The sequence below is a fragment of the Neofelis nebulosa genome, chromosome 9 (assembly GCF_028018385.1).
Source record: "Neofelis nebulosa isolate mNeoNeb1 chromosome 9, mNeoNeb1.pri, whole genome shotgun sequence".
Lineage (NCBI taxonomy): Eukaryota > Metazoa > Chordata > Mammalia > Carnivora > Felidae > Neofelis > Neofelis nebulosa.
Window position 1 is genome coordinate 77,686,331 of NC_080790.1, and position 20,390 is coordinate 77,706,720.

The 20,390-nt window shown below is 40.8% G+C and overlaps 1 protein-coding gene across 6 annotated transcripts in view; it reads left to right on the forward strand.

Moving 5' to 3' along the window:
* Nucleotides 1-20,390, forward strand: part of THADA (THADA armadillo repeat containing) — a 330,983-nt gene that overhangs the window by 249,105 nt on the left and 61,488 nt on the right. For all 6 annotated transcript variants that reach the window (XM_058684278.1, XM_058684279.1, XM_058684280.1 and 3 more), the window contains one exon: nucleotides 2,629-2,723. In XM_058684278.1, the coding sequence (XP_058540261.1) occupies nucleotides 2,629-2,723 (95 nt within the window). The remainder of the gene's footprint in view (nucleotides 1-2,628; nucleotides 2,724-20,390) is intronic.

The window sequence follows — 20,390 nt, forward strand, 5'->3', positions numbered from 1 at the left end:
AGATAAAAGTTTTAAGCAACGACAACAAAAAATGGAACCGTAAAGTACTATAAGAAAATGTGGGAAAATTAAAAAATTTTATATAAAATTTATATAAAAGTGTAAAACCCAGGAGGCATAAATAAAAATACTAATATATTTGGCTGCATAGAATTGAACATTAAATTGCAAAAAAAATATAAAGTTAAAAGACAAATGATAAACTGCAAAAACATTTGTAACACATGTGACAAAAAGTAGATTTCCTTAATATACAAAGAGCTCCTATGAACCAATAAGGAAAAGACCCACAACATAACGGACAGGGGAGTTGAAGACATTGCATAGAAAGGCAATTCAGGTATCTTTTTTGAAAAGCATATGAAATTATGATCAATCTCACTTATAAGAAAATAATTGCAACTTCAAATGATGAGATCTTGTTTTTCACCCTGGCAAAAGTCAAAAAGTTTAATAGTGCACTGTGTTGGTCAGGTTGTGGGAGACTAGAATTCTTACATGCTGTTGGTGAAAGTGTAAATTGGTATAATGTTTTTGGAGAGCATCTTGTCAAAATCCATCAAAATTTTAAATGTGCAAATACCTTGATTGATCTATTCAGCTTCTAGGAATTTCTCCCCTGAGTACTGATTTATATTTACAAAATTGATGTACGTATATATTCTTCCTTGTTTTTAGCCAAGTATCTTCAACAATCTGCGTTATTCCAAAAGGGGATTGGTACCTCTGACAGGGAGCAGTCTACAACCATTTAAAAAATGAGGCAAATCTCTGTTTTTAATGGAATGATATCCAAAATATAGAAGTGAAAAAAAGTAATGCCTAGAACTTAGCATATAGTAAACCACTATTTCTGTAAAAAAATAAACAAGTGGGTAACTATAGATAGATGCTTATAAATGAACAGAATGTCCCTGCAAGGACATACTGAAAATTAGTAATAGTGGTTGACTCCAAGGAGCAAAATGTGAGTAGAGGGCAGTGGTTGGAAAAGAACTTAATTTTCACCACATGCCCTTTTATGCTGAATTATTTTTATGCCACGTGCACATGTTACCTATTTTTTAAAGCTCATTAAAAAAAGTAGCTAGGTGCAGGTATGAAATTAGGCCAAATGTAGGGTATACATATAAGCCACGGGTCATGGTAGGGTAAGAGTCAGAGCGAGCAGTTACTATAGAGGAAGCAAGTCAGTAGGACAGAAATGAGGCAGGTCAGCAACAGAGAGACCTTGACACAAGATAGTTTTGTTTTAAATCATAAGTATCTGACTTGCTTTTCATCTGCCAGCCTAGAATACGGGCATTTTGGGACAGAGTAGGGAAATGGTAAAACTGTTAAAATGCAGGGAATGAGACGCATGGGTTTAGGGGCCAAGTGTATGGAATCTCACTGGCAGCATCCCTGTGCCATCCCATGATCTTAGGTTGGGAGCAGAACCGGGCGGGAACAAGCACCGATGGAGCATGTGCCATGACCAGGCTGTGAGGCAGTGTTCTGGTCGCTGTGCCACCTCGGAAGCTCACAGTGACTCACTTTGTGGTGATTAGGGTTCCCATTGTACAGGTCAGGAATGTGATTCAGGTCACAGGAGTAAGCAGCAAAGCCAGGATTCAAACCCAGATCTGTCCCTACTGTTTTTTTTTTTTTTAACCTTTATTTATTTTTGAGACAGAGAGAGACAGAGCATGAACAGGGGAGGGGCAGAGAGAGAGGGAGACACAGAATCGGAAACAGGCTCCAGGCTCCGAGCCATCGGCCCAGAGCCCGACGCGGGGCTCGAACTCATAGACCACAAGATCGTGACCTGAGCTGAAGTCGGACGCTCAACCGACTGAGCCACCCAGGCGCCCCTGTCCCTACTGTTTTTACTACTTAGGCTGAATTATTAGTACACCAAGGAGGTTGGGGCCCTTTTCATGGTCAGTCTGAACTGAGGCTCAGAGCCAGGGGACCTTCAGCACTGTTCTCAAAAGAAAGTCTTCATTTTTCCTTTTTTTTTTTTAATCCAGACCCCTAAATCCAGGCCCACTTTTTTCCAGCATGTGATTCAAAGAGTAAAGTGAACTCCACATATTGAAAGAAGAAAAAATTCCATTTATTGGGAAAGGAATGTCTGTCGCAGTGTTTGTTAGCCCTTCTGTGTGTTTGTTTTTCAGTCGGTTATTTTAAGTCCATAGGTATGGTTTGTCCTATGTGATTGCAGTTCTCCTTCTCCAAAATGCTAAGTCAGTGATACTCGTAACCAATGATTTTCCCCCAGATCTGTCCACTTAAGAGGAAAATAATAGAATATAATTCCCTCTGCCAATCTCCTTGTTTTCAAATAACTAGGATAGGATATTGGTTTTTGTTTGTTTTCAGTTTGTTTTATTTGGAACCAGAGCATAGAGTTTTATCTGTTCTTTACTTGTGTATCCCCAACCTCCACCATATGCTCTAGGATTTCATTTCCTCACTTGACTTACTGACGTCTCTTCACCATTGGTGATTATCTGTCTTTTTTAGCATTCACCATAACTCCGTAAGCCTCATGATATGCCTGTTACAAAATACCTTTTTCTCTTCTGTGACCCAAGCCTCAGGGAGAGAAAATATCAATTTATCTGCTGTTCTTTACCTTTCTAGGCAAAATCCATGTTTGGTGACCAGAGCTGTATATATTGATATTCTCTTCCTGTTGACTCGCTGCCTTGACAAACCCACAAAAGGCAACCAGCCAGGTATGATTCATAGTTACATCATATTTTGGAACAATTACGGATCTTTGAAATACAGGTGGGGTTTCGAGTGGTTGTACCACACACTCCCCCAGCTTCTACTTTTGTAAAACTAACCACACATCAAAATTAAGCATAGCATCATATGGCTACCTCATAGAAGCTTCTCAAGGAAACCTGTCCTTGTTTAGTTGGAAGTTTGCTATTTATTTTCAATTTGATCATTCAGGAAAGAGCTTGGACTCTACTCAGATGCCCTCTGTATTTCAGACACCTTGGCTTTTTTTCCTCTTCCATGCATTTTCTTTGGTAGTTTGTCGTTTTCAGTAACTGAGAGTCCATTCTGCTCCATTCCGTGGACCTTACTGAGCTGGGCTCATTTGATCCTGGAGCCTGCATACCTGAGACTCTGTCTCAAATTTGCCCTTCACTGCTTTAAGCTCTGCCTTGAGGTATGTTCCTTGGTCAAGTATGTTTCCTGGTATGGGGCCCCAGATCCACATTACAATTGTTCTATTTTAATCATGATTCACAGAGTGGTTTTCTTAAAATGGAGAAGGGCAACTCCAAATTAAAAAAAAAATTTTTTTTTTGATGTGTTTATATAAGAGGCTGCAGGAAGTGCTGTACATGAGTTCCAGGCCACAGACTGAAACTGATTTTCATCAACACAAACTGGAATGCAGGGTAATGAGCCTGCAACTGGTTAAAATCAGCCTCTTCTAATTGATTAGGCCTGTCTAAAAGAGGCTACAATTACAAAGTCACATTCTGAGTACAAGCAGGCCAGGCTTTTCCTCTGTTACATTTAGTCTGTCAATGATTTCTTGTCTTCAGTAAATATATTCAGGCTGTCAGAGTCCGGCTCTGTCCATATGGAAGCCTGTTCCCAAATTCAAACCAATTTAAATTGCTTTGAGGGGGAGGTGCGAAACCATCTCACCCAGATCAATGTATATTAGCCCACAAAGCCCCTGTGGCCATGCAGAGGTAAGAAGAACCTGCCTGGGCTTTCATCAGCTCCACATCCCTGCCCAGGGGGAGCTGTTGTATCCGTTTGGTAGAATAGGATCATATAGTTTTATAGTTGTAAAACGGGCCTACTTTATGCCTCTTGTCCCAGCATAATTATTAATGGTGCCCCCCTTTACTCTTACAAGTGTCCCGGTTTGCACAATAAGTTATAGATCACCTTCGCTGTAGGAAATCCCAGGGTTGCGCCACCATATTTTACACTTGAACTAGGGCGCAGAGATTATAAATTGGGTGTTACCAAATAAGTTGTTTTTGGGTTTCCTCTATTTTTATATTTCAGTTCCAAATTCCATATAGCTTTATAATACTTCTCTGCTTAGTAGCTAAAGGACTTTGGCGGTGAAAGAGTTGCTCACGACTAACAAGTCCAGTCGTTAGAGTGGTTGACTGTAATCATCAGTTTATTTGGACTAAGTTTTTCTTGATGTATTAGTACCTTTATTCCTTGTCCGGAGGGACATTCCTTGAATGTTTTGGAATTCCCTACTCTGTTCTCCAACCACCCACCCTTTATTGATGGCTGGTCTCCTTCAGGAAGATGACATTGGCCTTTTTTGAGCCATCCTTCCCTCCAAAGTCTTGCAGTATTTGGAATTTGTACCCCAGTTAAATGTGGTCACAAGCTGCGGTTTATTACTCAACAGTATTGCACTTGGATCAATGCATCATCCCTCTTCAGGTACTTTGCAGAGTAAGATGCGTGGGGGTGGGTACTCTTGCCCTTATTCTGTTCTGAAAGCCATAGCCCTAACTATTTTATCCTGCACTGCCCAATATGGCAGGACTCCTGAGCACTTGAGATGTGGTCCATCCAAATTGGAATGTTTTGTAAGAATAAAATACACACCACATTTCAAAGAGTTAGTATGAAAAAAAGAATGTAAAATTTCTCGTTAATTTTTTTATATTGGTTACATGTTGGAATGATAATATTTTTGATATATTGGGCTAAATAAAATGTATTGTTAAAATTAATTTCACCTGTTTCCTTTTACTTTAAAAAATGTAGCTGCTGGAACATAAAAAATTATATATATGGCTCATGTTATATTCCTAACAGACAAGTAAGGATTTTATCCAGTCCTTTGGTGTTTGCCCACATAAGCCACAGATGCGTGTGCATGTCTGTGTCTATCTGTATGAATGTATGTAATCTTATAGTACATTCACACAAATAGTACTAACAAATTTTCCTTCTTTGAGGATGGAACTAGATTTTTAGAACTAACCAAATGTCAAATGTGATGGCAATTAAAGTGGATGGCACTGTTCAGGATAAAAACAAACTATGAGCTTAAAGTAATGAAATCTATTCTTATGTGTTTCATAAATTGTTTCCAAAGGCAGTTTGAGCAACAGCTAAATATATCACCAAACAAGATGATCACTTATTTGGATGAGTAGACTACAATATGATTTTGAAATAATGTCATGACATTATAGTGTTACCTTGCAAGTAACTTGAAAGAATGGATCGTGCTGTAGATTCCTTGTCCCCCAGCTAAGTACATAGCAGGCCCTAACTATGAGGGTTTGTTATTAACTGATAGAAATGCAGAGTTTTCCTCAGTTTTTAGAATAGTAACAATTGTCATCAAGATACAAAGTCTTATTTAAATTCATGCATCAGTCAGATGTAAATTTATTTTCTGATTCAAATGTTATGTTTATATCATGTGTATGTTTGTAAATGTGTGCATATCTACCCCCATTATTAGCTCACGAAGCTGAGAGTAAGGGAATATATCATTTAGGCTCTGAAGCCATATCCCTGGATTTGAATCCCAGGTCTGCCATTTACTAGTTTTATGACCTTAGGCAAGTCAATGAACCTCTCTGAGACAGTTTTTCTCAATTGTAATTGGGGGTGATAACAGGATCTATATCTTAGACTGGTTTTCAACTAATATATGTAAATTCCTATGTATAGAATGTGCTTTGCATCACACAGAATAAGTGCTCAATAAATATTAGCTACTGTTAATATTATTATCATCATTATCACTAGCTAGAAACATGCATCTAATCCAGTACCCTGCAGCCCCTCACATTCACAGCTCTCCTCTTATTTTAAACATCTTTGGGAAAGAAGATATGCCTGCTTTCCTAGGAAAATACTGAAGCATGGCATACCTGGGACAGAATGTCAGGAAATCCACTTGATTAAGGATGCTCCTGCCCCTCTGACTGATTCAAAAAAAGGGTCGTTTTTTGTTGTTGTTCATTTACTTCTTTATTCATCAGAAATGACATGTTGGCATCAGACTCATTGAGCACCTGTAGCTGGAGATACACATGCATATGATTTGGGCTTGTAAGTAGGCGCAGTAGGGTTTGCAGGTATTACAAAGGAAGTGTGTGTGGGATACATTGGAAGCACCAAAGAATGGAAAGTCTTTTTTTTTTTTAAGCTTTTAAATTTATTTTGAGAGAGAGAGCACGCACACACAAGTGGGGCTTGAGAGAGAGAGAGAGAGAGAGAGGGAGAGAGAGAATCCCAAGCAGGCTCCATGCTGGCAGCACAGAGCCTGACATGGGACTTGATCCCACGAACTGTGAGATCATGACCTAAATCAAGAGTCGGACACTCAACCAGCTGAGCTACCCAGGCGCCCCTGGAAGGTCATTTTTTTCTTGGGAAGGCGGGGAGACTTCAGTTGAGCTGAATTTTGAGGGTGAGTAGAGATTAACCGCATGGTCAAGGTAAAGGTGGGCATTATAGACAGAAGGAAGACCATGGCCAACGCCACAGAGACACGAGTCAGCACAGCCTTCCAAGAGCTAGGACAATGACCAGAGTATCAGTTCAAGACCAGGCAGGTGTGACTGGAAGGGAGGCTGCAGAGGCAGGAACTCAATCACGAAGGACCTCGTAGGCCAGTCTGAGGAGCTTGGACTTGACCCTGTAGACAAAAGGAGATTATTGAAGGACGTAAGACAGAGAGTGGCATTGTGTGGTTTTTTAAGACAAGGAGACATTTCCTTCTTTGCCCTCGTCCTCATAGAATTCTTAGGACCCTTATGAACCAAGTTCCTATTGTCGCTGAAAAAGAATGTAACTGAAAATCCATTAATGGAATGTCAGGGGGATTTGTCCAGACCTTGTGATCATCGGCACTGGGGGTCTAGGAGGTGGGAGTGGGGAGCAGAGAACCAGACTGAAGTTAAAGGCAGTACAGTGCTTCAAAACACTTGTCTTAGAATGGCGCCATCATGGGAGTTTCTTTCTCTTATTTTCCATTTTATGAATCTTATACACCATGATTCTGTTTTATTCATATGGGTGTATGTACTTGCATTTCAGCAGTAAATGAATCTAACTGAATCTTGAAAGTGCTTAATTATTCCGAAAGAAGTGAAGTAGTATCAGTTTCAGGGAAACTTTTTTTGGTTGGAGGAGGGTCTGTCCATCTCCTCTCAAACACTATTCTGTACGTGACCTTGGAAAGCTATTTCTATCTCTAAAGTGTCTCAGAACCACATTGAGGGGCTGGGGCATAAACAATGAGAAAAACAGTGAGGGGGAAAGGCAGAGAAGACGATTAGAAAAGCTTAAGATAATGATGTGTTTTGTGTGATTCAGACTTTTATCTTCATGCTTCCCCAGCCTTTGAGGTTTCCTCAGCCATTAACTAGGTTTTAAAAATTCCAGATCTGGGGGTTTTGTTTTGAGTTCTAACGTGATTTAAACCCACAAGGACGCTCTGTCCCCTGTATTCTTTTTCCTCTTCTGAATCCATCTGTCATCATTCGTATGCATCAGTTTCCTGCTAGAAAGAAAATTATAGTCTCCAGTTGGAGCTGGGGGGTGAGGAAGAAGAGGACTAACTGCCACAAGCACTTCGGGGTTGCCTTGCAGGCCTGGGCAGGGATGGGAGACAGAGCTTTCATTCTCACTGGAAACCCACCTTCAGTTTTTCCTTCTCAGGTTGGACATTTTCCATCCTCCTTCCACAGAGTATAAGTGATCTCAAAAGGCTGTTTCCCTTCCCCTGAAATGTATATAGGATATCCGGCATACTCTTGTCCTCAGGAAGCATTTTCAATACCCTCTTCCTTATAGGGATCATCGTAATTTTAAAAAAAAAAATTTTTTTAACATGTATTTATTATTGAGAGACAGAGAGACACAGAGCGTGAGCGGGGGAGGGGTAGAGAGAGGGGGAGACACAGAATCCGAAGCAGGCTCCAGGCTCCGAGCTGTCAGCACAGAGCTTGACGCGGGTTCAACCGTGAGATCATGACTTGAGCCGAAGTCAGACGCTCAACCGACTGAGCCACCCAGGTGCCCCGGGATCATCATAATTTTTGACCAACAGCTATTGAGTGCCTACCACCATGCCAAGCACTGTGCCAAGCATTTTGTGTGCATTAGTAAGGGAGGTACTAGTGGTCCTTCGTGTTAGACGTGAGGAAACCTAAGGCACAGAGAAAACCGGCCAAGTGTCTCATGTGTAGTGAGACAGAAGAGCCTGGCTCTCCAGGCGTCGACACTGTGGCCCCGCAGCCCAATCGGGGCCAGAATTAGGAAAATCTCTACCTTGGGGAGGAGTGCCCTAGAACCCTGTTGGTTGTTTTGTCTTCCCATTCCTCTTCCTCTCTTGTAGAACCCCCAGGCCTTAGAGAGGGATCCCCTCTATAGGAGTTTCCAGATCATAGGCTTTCATGGGGATTTTCTTGCCTCATTTCTGTCTCTCCTGTGCCAGCAGTATATGCAATAACATGAGAGTGTACCGGGGACACAAGCAGTTACTAGAAAGAGAAAGCTTGACCTCTCCCAGGCAGCCACCTGCCCTTTTTCCCTTCACAAGTGGACCTACAGCCACTACATGAAGCACTTCCCAATTCCAGGCTGCTGGTGACTGCGTTCTGTGTTTCCTTTGTTAGTTGAGATTTATAGTTCAGATCTCATCATTCCGCCAAATGCAATAAACATTTTGTGTTACTAGAATGTAACTTTTATTGTTATGATTTTTCCTCTAAATGCCTTAAAAGTGACCAGCTTATGAGAGTGAAGTCAGAATCCCTAAGTAGTCTAAATGCCAAGTCAATGTGCTTTGTAGATCAATGTAAGATTAGAAGACAGGCTCTCATTTATTACTGCTTGTATTTATATAATGGAAGTTAGGTAATGTAAGCACTCCCAAAGGCCAGCTTAGATGTTGATGATGGTCAAATGCTAAAATCTGTGACAAGTATTCAACAATGCCTTGTATTTGTACCACCTGGAACGTGAATAATATATGTGTGACATGAATAAGTATAAGGTCAATGATTTTTATGACAGACTAACTTCCTTTACTTAAGTTCCTGGGAAATATAGCCAAACAATTACAGAGTATAAAAACATTGGCAACTTACAAACACCTGCTTTGATTATTTGGTCTAATTAGGTTAAATTTAACCAATCCCATCTGAACAAATTGAAAACAATTCTTATCTGTTCCCTTGGTCATGCACTTTTATCGGTGTTGGATGCAGATGTGTTTAATATGACACAGTTGGTGCTGTTCTCTCAGCTCTGGGTGGGAGATAAAAGGGAATTGAGAACATATTTTTAAAGTCTTCTGGGGACTTTTTATTTCTGGGCCTACAGCTATGAAATTTCAAGGAAAAAAAACAGGCTTTGTTGTCAATAAATTAGTTGCTTTTCTCCAAAACACTAAACTGTCATCTGAATGGTTGCTTTTGCCAAAAGTATCTTTCCCAGGGAACAGCGAGCTCCTAAAATAAGCAGATGATTCTAGCTGCCTTTCGGAAGTCAGAATAATACAGGATGTGTTATTAGATTGCTAGGTTCATGTGGTGTTTACCCCTCGTTAATTCCAAGCCTTGGTGCTGAGTACATAGGCCCACGGTTCTTAGAATTTTAGAGTTTCGAGACCATTTAATCAGTAGGTGGAACGGAAACTATAGCAATTAAGTGACTTGCCCAAGGTCACACGGCTAGTTAGTGAAATAGTCAAGCTTCCCTGGTTCCTGGTGCAGTGCCCATTTCCATGACCAAAATTAAGAGCCTCGTAGTAGCGTGAGTTGGGCCGAGTGTCTAGACCTGTAACGGAGCTATGTCATGAAACCTTCTTACCCACATTTCCACCCCAAGAGTAAAATACTGTTCAAATGAGCAACTGGGGTCTCAGATCATCTGTGATTTCAGTTTTTCTCTGTGTTCCTATATTGCCCCACTCCAACAGCCCTCATCACAGACAATCTGTGTCCATTAAATTAGTTAAGCAAATTGTTTTTGAAAACTTATTCTGGACACTTCATATAAATGGAATCATACAGCATGTGGCCTTTTGTGTCTGGATTCTTAATGTTTTCAAGGTTCATCCATCTTGGATCATGAATCAACACTGTTCTTTTTTTATGGCAGAATAGTATTCCATTGGATCAGTATACCATGTTTTATGTATTCATTAGTTGATGGATTTTTGGGCTGTTATAAACAATACTGTTATGATTCACGGACAAGTGTTTGTGGGGACGTATGGTTTCAGTTCTCTTAGGTATTGATGTAGGAGTAGAATTGCTGGGCCGTATGCCAGCTCTAAGTTGAACTTTTTGAGGAATTGGCAAACTGTTTCCAAAGAGATTGCATCAGTTTACATTCCTCCTACCAGCAACGTATGAGGGTTTCAATTTCTCCACATCCTTGATGGCACTTGTTATCGTCCATCTTTTTTATTATAGCCATCCCAGTGGGCATGAAGCAATATTGCATTGTGCTTTTGATTTGCATTTCCTTTATCAAAGGCTAGTGATGTTGAACATACTCTCTACTGCTAACTGGCCATTTGTTTATCATCTTTAGGGAAATGTCTATTCAGATTCTTTGCCCATTTTTTAAAATTTAATTTATTTTTTTAATTTACATCCAAGTTAGTTAGCATATAGTGCAACAATGATTTCAGTAGATTCCTTAGTGCCCCTTCCCCATTTAGCCCATCCCCCCCTCCCCAACCCCTCCAGTAACCCTCAGTTTGTTCTCCATATTTATGAATCTCTTCTGTTTTGTCTCCCTCCCTGTTTTTATATTATTTTTGCTTCCCTTCCCTTATGTTCACCTGTTTTGTATCTTAAAGTCCTCGTAAGAGTGAAGTCATAGGATATTTGTCTTTCTCTGACTAATTTTGCTTAGCTTAATACCCTCTAGTTCCATCCATTTGCCCATTTTTAAATTGGGATATTTGTCTTTTTATTCTTGAGTTGTAAGACTTCTTTATATATATGGATATTAATCCCTTATCAGTTATATGATTTACAAATATTTTCTCTCGTTCTGTGGGTTGTCTTTTCACCTTCTTGATAATGTCCTTTGATGTATAATTTTTAGTTTTTATTTTTTTATTTTTTTTTTTTTAATTTTTTTTTTTTTTCAACGTTTTTTATTTATTTTTGGGACAGAGAGAGACAGAGCATGAACGGGGGAGGGGCAGAGAGAGAGGGAGACACAGAATCGGAAACAGGCTCCAGGCTCCGAGCCATCAGCCCAGAGCCTGACGCGGGGCTCGAACTCACGGACCGCGAGATCGTGACCTGGCTGAAGTCGGACGCTCAACCGACTGCGCCACCCAGGCGCCCCTAATTTTTAGTTTTGATGACGTCTAGTTTATTTTTTCTTTTGTTGCTTGTGCTTTTGACATCAAATCTAAGAAACCATTGCCAAATCCAAAGTCACAGAGATTTGTACCCATGTTTTCTTCTTTCTTCTAAAGACTATATAGTTTTATCTCTTAACATTTAGGTTTCTGATACATTTTGAGTGAATTTTTGTATTTGGTGTGAGGTACAGGTCCAGCGTACCTCAGGATTGCGTGTGGCTATCCATTTATCCCAGCACTATTTGTTGGAAGACTTTCATTATCCTTTCCCCCATTGAATTGTCTGGTACCCTGGTCAAATAATCAATTGACCATAAATATATGAATTTATTTCTGGACTCTCAATTCTATGCTATTGTTCTACATGTCTGTCCTTACGGCAGAACTATACTGTCTTGATTTTCATTGCTTTCTGGTAACTTTTGAAATCAGAATATAAGTCCTCCAACTTTATTCTTCTGTTTCGAGAGTTTTTTGGCTGGGTCCCTTATATTGTCATAAAATTTTAGGAAGTTTGTCTGCTTCTGCAAAAAGGAAAGAAAGACTAGCTAGGGTTTTCATAGGTATTGTGTTAAATCTGTAGGTCAGTTGTCATTACAACAATATTATGTCTTCAGGTATTCAGATCAGAATACAGGGTGTCCTTCCATTTGTTTAGATATTCAGCAATTTCTTTCAGTGACGTTTCTTTCATGAACGCCTTTTGTTAAATAATTTATTCCTATGCTATTCTTTTTGATGCTGTTGTAGGTGGAATTATTTTCATAATTTCAATTTTAGGTTATTTGTTGCTACCATATGGAACTATAGTTGATATTTGTATATTAATCTTTTATCCTGCAACCTTACTGATCTCATTTATTAGAATTTTTGGGGGCTCCTTAGGATTTTCTATATATAAGATCATGTCATGTGCAACATAGTTTTTACTTCTTCCTTTCCAATCTGGATGCCTTTTATTTATTTTTCTTGCCTAATTGCCCTGGCTAGAACCTCCCATACAGTGTTAAATGGAAATGGCAAGAACAGACATTCTTGTCTTTTTGGGACCTTAAGGAGAGAGCTTTCTTCACCAGTCAGTATGTTGTCAGCTGTGGGTTTTTCATAGATAATCCTTTAACAGGTTGAAGAAGTTTCCTTTATTTCTAGTTTGTTGCGTCTTTTTACTGTGAAAGGGTGTTGGATTTTGTCAAATTCTTTTTCTGTATCTATTGAGATGGATCATGTATTTTGTTTTTTACTTTTATTAGTATGGTGTGACTCATGACTTTTTATTGCTGAGTAGTATTCCATTATATGTATGGTTTTTTTTGTTAAATCACCAGTTGAAATACATGTGGGCATTTCTACTTTTTGGAGATTGTGAAGAATGTGGCTCTGAGCATTCATGTAGAAGTGTTTCTGTGGGTCATGTTTTTATTCCTGTTAAGTAAAACCTAGGAAGGTGATCACTGGGTTATGATAAGAATTACAAGAAACTGCCAAACTTGTCTTCCAAAGGGGCTTACCACTTTGCATTCCCACCAGCACTATATGAGAGGTCTAGTTGTTCAACATCCTTACCTAGACTTGGTATTATTGTCCCTCTAGTCGTTCTTCTATACATGTATATTTTTGGTAAAATGTCTATTCGAAACTCTTGCATGTTTCTTTTTTAAGTTGAGTTCTCTTATTGAGTCTTAGAGTTCTTTATTCTGAATATAAGTCCTTTATACAAATAGATATTTTCTACCTGTCTGTTGTTTATCTTTTCATTAACAATGTCTTTTGAAGAGCAAACATTTTGAATCTTGATGAAGTCCAATTTATCAATTTTTTCTTTGTTTTATGCTTTTTGTGCCCTAGTAAAGAAGTCTTTATCTATCCCAAAGCCACCAAGATGTTTGCTCATGTTTTCTTCTACAATTTTATATATAAGGTTTTACATTTAGCTCTTTGATTGACATCAACCAGATTTTCACGTATCTCATGAGATAAGGTTGAAGTTCTCTTTTTCATTTCTAGCATACAAAAGGCCAATTGTTCCAACACCATTATTTCTTCAAATATTTTTTCCAGCCCTTTCCCTTTTCCTTCTCTTTCTGGGACTCCACTCAGATGTGTATTAGGTCACTGGAAGTTGTCCCACACATCACTGATGCCCTGGCAGTTTTTTCTATCGGTGTTTCGTTTTTGATAGCTTCTAATTCATGTCTCTAAATTCACTAGTCTTTTCTTTTGCAGTTTTTAATCTGCTGCTAACTCCATCTAGTGTATTTTTTTATTTCATATATTATCTTGTTCAGCTCTATAAGTTTGATTTGTGTCCTTTTAATATCTTTCATATTTCTCTTCGTTTTCCAAGTTTCTCTAGATTCTTGCCCATATGTAGCATGTTTATAGTAGCTGTTATCATATCCTTGTTTCTACTTCCATTATTATTATTGTTACTTTGGGGTCTGTTTTTATTAATATTTCTCCCAGTTATGGGTCATATTTTCCCATTTTTTTGCATGCATATAATTTTTTACTGGTGCCAGACAATATTAATTTTATGTTGTTGAGTGTTGGATTTATTTCATTCCTTTAAAGTGTTGGATTTTAGGGATGCCTATGACTCTTGATCTCAGGATTGTGGGTTCAAGCTCCACTTGGCCATAAAACTTAGTTAAAAAAATTAAAATTAAAAAAAGTGTTGGACTTTGTTCTGACATATGGTTGTTACTTAGGATCCATTGGGTTGCTTTTGGATCCATTCCAGGGCCTGCTTTTTTTTTTTTTTTTTTTCCTAGAGAGAGAGGGCATAAGTGAGCAAAGGGGAGGGAGAGAGGGAGAGAAGGAGAAAGAGAGACAGACATGGCACTCGTGTTTTTACCCAAAGTGGGCGTGGAGCTCACCCAGAGCGGTGCATGAGCTCACAAACTGTGAGAACGTGACCCAAGCCGAAGTCAGATGCTTAACCACGGAGCCCCCAGGTCCCCCAGGGCTTGCTTTTAATAAGCTCTGTTTGGGCCGGTCCAATCTGAAGAGGAGCCTTTAGTTTAATGCAAATGTAGCTCCACTAACAAGAGCTTTCTCGGTCTCTACCTGATGCCCCATGTATTACAAGGTTTTTCTACTCTAACTGGTGAGAGCATGAACTACCAGGAGCCGAGCTGTGCTTCCAGAATTGTTGGGCCCATGGCTCTCATGGTTCTTTCCGCAGCCTCATGGAGTTTCACCCCTTGTACAAGCACATCGGTGTTCAGCAGAGACTCAGTAGGTTGCTTCTGCAGATCTTTGTTTTTGTACAGATACCTCGTCTTCACTATTCCAGCCCACAAATACCCACAAATTCCAGCCGCCTCCCCAAACTCAGAGCTTTCATCTTCTCCACTCAGCAAGATCTCTGGGCTCTGGGGCTCCCCTTCTATGGAAATTGCCTCTAGGTAGTAGTCTGGGGCAGTGGTGAGGCTTACCTTGTTTGTTTGGTCTCTGAAGGATCACACTGCCCATATCTAATGTTTATAAACAGTAATTTGTCACATTTTGTCCAGTTTTCTAGTTGTTTATGGCACAAGGGCAATTCCTGTAACAGTGAAACCTTGGTGGCCTGAAGCAAAAACCACTTGCATCACTTTGTTTTGAAACCTCTTGATGCCTCAACTGTACAATGGGGCTAATATGCTCTGAAGACCGGGGTGATGAAGGTCACATTAAAAAAATATATATGAAAACTTGAAAAGTTATGTCCCAAGAAAGGAAAAAATCCAGTGTTGGAAGAAAAGCAGCTATCAGGGAGGGGAAAAAAAAAAAAGAAAGAAAAGAAAAGCAGCTATCAGCAGTTAAAACTGATAGCAAAAACAAAGAAATGCATCATCTCATCCAGAGCAGGAGACAAAGCTTCTGTTGGTCCCATGGCCGGGTACACTTACTCCCAGGCTTACCTCCGTTGCTCATCTGGCAGAATGTACTTAACTTCTCCCTCCGTGATGGGGCTGGATTTCACGCTAAATAGCATAGACTCTGTTGGATCTGCCAGCTCTGCTGTACCTCACAGCATCATTCGTGTGGGTGTTAGTCCGCAGCCCAGTAGTGCCAAAAACTTCTTGAGTCTTAGAGTCAGTTTTTCCCAGAACTGTGAACTGTGGCACCTGCAAGGGACTGAGATAGGTGGTTCTGGCTTCTCTCTTATCCCGGGAGACAAGACAGAGGTAAGCCCCAGTTACTTAAAGGAATCTTCCCAGCTAGCTACCTCCTTTCAAATTGATTTCACACTGTATCTCATTGCCTAAGGGTGGAACAGAAGCCCCAGGTCTTTTGTGGGGAAAAGGCAGATCTAAACAAGGATGTCTAGAGTGTGATGCTAGGGAAATTCCTGATTTCCTAATCTTGTCCTTAGTAGCCAGTCACTGACAAAGAACCAGAAGCGCTGTTTGCTCAGAAGTAATTTTATGTTTGTGTCTTTGGGTTGTCATGTGTTTATCCACAAGTATTTCCTGACTTCCCCCTTGTGTTGGACAGGGGCCGATGGGATGGTGGGTGGAGTCCAGAAGTAAACCTTGGTCCCACCCAATGCCTGATGAGCTCATTTTTAGCCCAAATCCTTTTAGAGATCACTCCCAGAGCAGTCTCCCAAGCACCCTAAGCACAGGGACTAGGTTTTTATTTCCATGGGTTGACAAGATAGTCTTCAGATGGTATTCTCAGAAGCTCATCCTCCTTCCACAGCAGCAGATAAGGAATTCTGTGCTTAAAAAAAAAAAAATACATGCCTTTGAGAATATGCTGGGGGCAAGGGAAGGAGGGAATATTTTCAAAGGGACGGGTAAACAGGGCATAAAGGGGTTCAGAGACCTGGAAACAGAAGTAGGCAAGAAATAAGCAGCCAGCACCAGTTCATGGTGTTTCTCAAGACAAAGTTAGTCTCCAGATCCTTCCACCAGGTCATTCTACATGTTGGTTAGTGGAGGGGCCCCCGGGGTCAGGATTACAGTGCATTGGGAGGCGCAGAGGATTAAATCCAGGAATGGAATTTCCCTTCGATAAGGAGAAGCCAAGATTTATTAAATCAGTTGATTTGTTGTTGTTGTTGCAGTTCCTATGGTTTCCTTTTCTCCCCAAATATATATATACTTTTTACTGACAAATTGCGCAAGGGGACATTAACATTCACAGAGTGTACAAATTGTCATCTGTGATTATTTTTAGAACCAGTTTGTCAACTGTTTGAGGTAGGAACTTTTGTTGGATCTGACTGCAGATCTCTCTGACCAGAGCTACAATCCTTTGAAATAGAAAACACTGTCCATGTTGCTGTGAATTAAAAATGAAGTCTGCTTTGTATTTGCTCACGCCCAACTTTTCTAAGGAAGCTGGAGATTCTGGGAGAAAGGGGGAGGATCCAAGAAACTTTAGAACAGTTCCATCTGCAAACTTTTCTTGACCTACTGGTATCAGAGAATTCAGAGCCTTTTCAGTATGTGAAAGAGAAATCTATTCATTTGTTCATTCATTCATTCATTCATTTGAGGCAGAGGCAACAGCATGTGCAAGGTCAGGCAAAAGAAAAAAAAATTCTGATTCTTAGTGGCAAGTGACTACCACAGTGACATAATCAGTATCATTGTCATTTACACAATATCGCGGTAAGTGACTTATTCCATAGCAGTGAAACCATTTTTTTCTGTTTGGTTGGCCTTTTCAATCCTGGGGATCCTTCCCCCCTTCATGGGTACCGAAAGCTAGCTACTTAGAAGTAGAACAGGTTTAATGTGATTACCGGGAGTTTGGCGTCCCCTATAACCATCTCTGCTGGGCCAAGGAAGTGCTGTCTTGGGGCCAGCACACTTACTCTTTCTTTTCTATTTTACTTGGGCCAGTTCAACACAAAATCAGGCTATCTGGATTCATGACTTCACAGTGAAGGCCAGGAGCTTTTGGCCAAACACTAGATGAAGGGGTTGACTTATGATTAGGGGCCGTGGTGTTCAAAAACAAACACCAGTAAACACCAGTCACACACGAATTCAGCATGGCGGCAAGGTGTTTACACCGCAGGAAGCACAGATGATCTCAGATGGGTGGAGACAGTGGTTCTTAAAATGTGGTTCCTGCATAGCGGCATCAGTATCACCTGGGAATTTGTTAGAACTGTGATCTGGGGGGCCCTGCCCCAGGCCAACTGAGTCAGGAGCTCAGCAAGAGAGCACACTAAAGTCTGAGAACCTCTGGTCTGTGGGAGCAGCACAACCACCCTTCCGGGAATGTGTTTAGTGACTGGGGTGCCAGGTGAAACTGCCTTCTATTTTAATTGTTATTTTCCGATCTGTCTGCTGAGTGCTTAGAGTTAAATTCGCCTAAATTAAATGCTCCTATGGCGAAACTCCACTGTATCCATAATTATGTAGCAATGATATCATCCCATGTTTTTTTTCCCAGAAGGTCCTTATTAAAGCTATTTAGATTAACATGCATCTTTTTAAGATTATGTTGATTTTTTTTTTTTTTTTAAGAAATTTTAACAGATCCATATGAGTAGCTGAAAATCAAAGATGAATGACCCACAGGCCTGCCCTTTGGGGCTAGGCTCCTCCTCTGGGGAGAAGACAGACTTCCCTAAATAATAAGACAGGATTTGTGACATAGGACACTGACTTTCCCTGCTCAGAGTATGTGCTGCAGGGCGCCTGGGTGGCTCAAAGGTCCAACTTCGGCTCAGGTCATGATCTCATGGTTTGTGAGTTTGAGCCCCACATCGGGCTCTCTGCTGTCAATGTAGAGGCGGCTTTGGTTCCTCTGTCCCCTTCTCTCTCTGCCCAGCCTCTGCGCTTGCTCACTCGCTCTGTCTCCCTCTCTCTCTCAAAAATAAACTAAAAAAGGGGCGCCTGGGTGGCTCAGTCGGTTAAGCGGCCGACTTCGGCTCAGGTCATGATCTCACAGTCCGTGAGTTCGAGCCCCGCATCGGGCTGCCGACAGCTCGGAGCCTGGAACCTGTTTCCGATTCTGTGTCTCCCTCTCTCTGACCCTCCCCTGTTCATGCTCTGTCTCTCCCTGTCTCAAAATAAATAAAAAACGTTAAAAAAATAAATAAATAAATAAATAAATAAACTAAAAAATATATATATATGTGTGTGTGTGTGTGTGTGTGTGTGTGCTGCTTTTAAATCCTCTTTCGGCACCAGGTTGATGTTAGCACCCTACCTTGGTTAGTTAGGGAGTGGCACCTCTGAAATGCAGTTAATTTAGCAATCTCTATTCAGGTTGCAGACATAACACTGAAATCTGCAGCTTGCCAAAGAACCAAGAACTGCTAAGATAACACATCAGAGATTACCAGAGGGAATTGTGTGAATGGACCACTGCGTTCCTTCACACAGACACTTTGCTCGCTGTCCCAAGGGACGCGGCAAAGTCCCTGTGGTTCCCCCAGAGGAGACCTCTGTTAGGGTTGTCATGCTGTCCAAACAGATCAAACTCAGGAAACTGTTACCAGCTTCTCCAAAACTACAGTTCCCTTGTGCTGCACCCTGGTGACGCTTTCATAATAAAATTATAACCAAATGATATTATGGCAAATTTTTCTTAAAGCCAAATGTCTTTAAAGAATTGCCCTTGGGGGGACGCCTGGGTGGCTCAGTCGGTTAAGCCTCCAACTTCAGCTCAGGTCATGATCTCGCGGTCTGTGAGTTCAAGCCCTGCGTCGGGCTCTGTGCTGACCGCTCAGAGCCTGGAGCCTGTTTTGGATTCTGTGTCTCCCTCTCTCTCTGACCCTCCCCCATTCATGCTCTGTCTCCCTCTGTCTCAAAAATAAATAAACATTTTAAAAAATTAAAAAAAAAAAAGAATTGCCTTTATGATGCCACCATGGGTTTGCTACCTTTTTCAGTGTTAAGATAGCCTTTCTTTTATGAAATGATGAATAGATGTTAGGTTTTTAACATCCTTCCTTGATGGGGCACCTGGGTGTCTCAGTCAGTTGAGCGTCCGACTTTGGCCCAGGTCATGATCTCACGTCCGTGAGTTCGAGCCCCGCGTCGGGCTCTGTGCTGACGGTGCAGAGCCTGGAGCCTGTTTTAGATTCTGTGTCTCCCTCTCTCTCTCTGACCCTCCGGCATTCATGCTCTCTCTCTGTCTCAAAAATAAATAAACGTTAAAAAAAAAAAATTAAAAAAAAAAATAACATCCTTCCTTGACAAGATAAAAAGCTGGCAACATATACCAGTCTGTCACATTGTTTTTGACATTTTCTTGGTCCTTGGATTCCAAACTTGGGGAATTATTTCCCCATTGAACCAGGACTTAGCACAGCCGGAGGTATTACCCTTCCAAGTGAATCCAGCATTAAGCCGTGCCTTTGAAGGCTAGAAATACACTTGCTCTAAAGAAACAAAAAGTTAATTTCAAAAACGAAATCAAATTGGATGTTTAAAATCAGTCACACATACTTGGGTGACTGCACTGTTGAGAAAATCCAAAGACTTTCCAAATAAGGAGGGCTGGAAAAAACTCCCAATTAATAAGTTTGAAAAAACCATCTAATTTATGAAAAATAAGATGGGGCCATTAAAGGAGGGACTGGACTCTTTCATTGGAACACTTGGCTTTCCAAGAAAGATTGGAAGGAAGAAACCCAAAGCAATCAAAATTGAAATTGCAAACAGAAATGTTATCTTCCAGAGGAGAGAGGTGCTAAACCTCAGACTGAGGCACCCCACCGAAGAACTAACCTCAGTTTTTTGCAGGCTGTGGACAATAGTCACGGACAGAAATGGAAATAAGTACCCTGTGTTGACCTAGGCTCTCCAATGCACTTGGTAGCACAGGACACGAAACCGTGCTTGGCCAGGGAGAGGTCCCAGTTGTGAAAAACATTTGGTGGACTCTGTCTTACCTGCTGTGGGTGCAGAGCTGGTAAAGCAGGAGGTGGCAAGCCTGGAAGAATTACACTAGAGTCACCCAGGTCCCTTTAAAACCAGGCTTGCCCCGGCCATGTAGTTAAGTGCCCCCTGACATAGGTGTTTTTCTAAAGCTCTCCAGGTGAATTGAACGCACTTCCTGGGCCCAGAAGCCA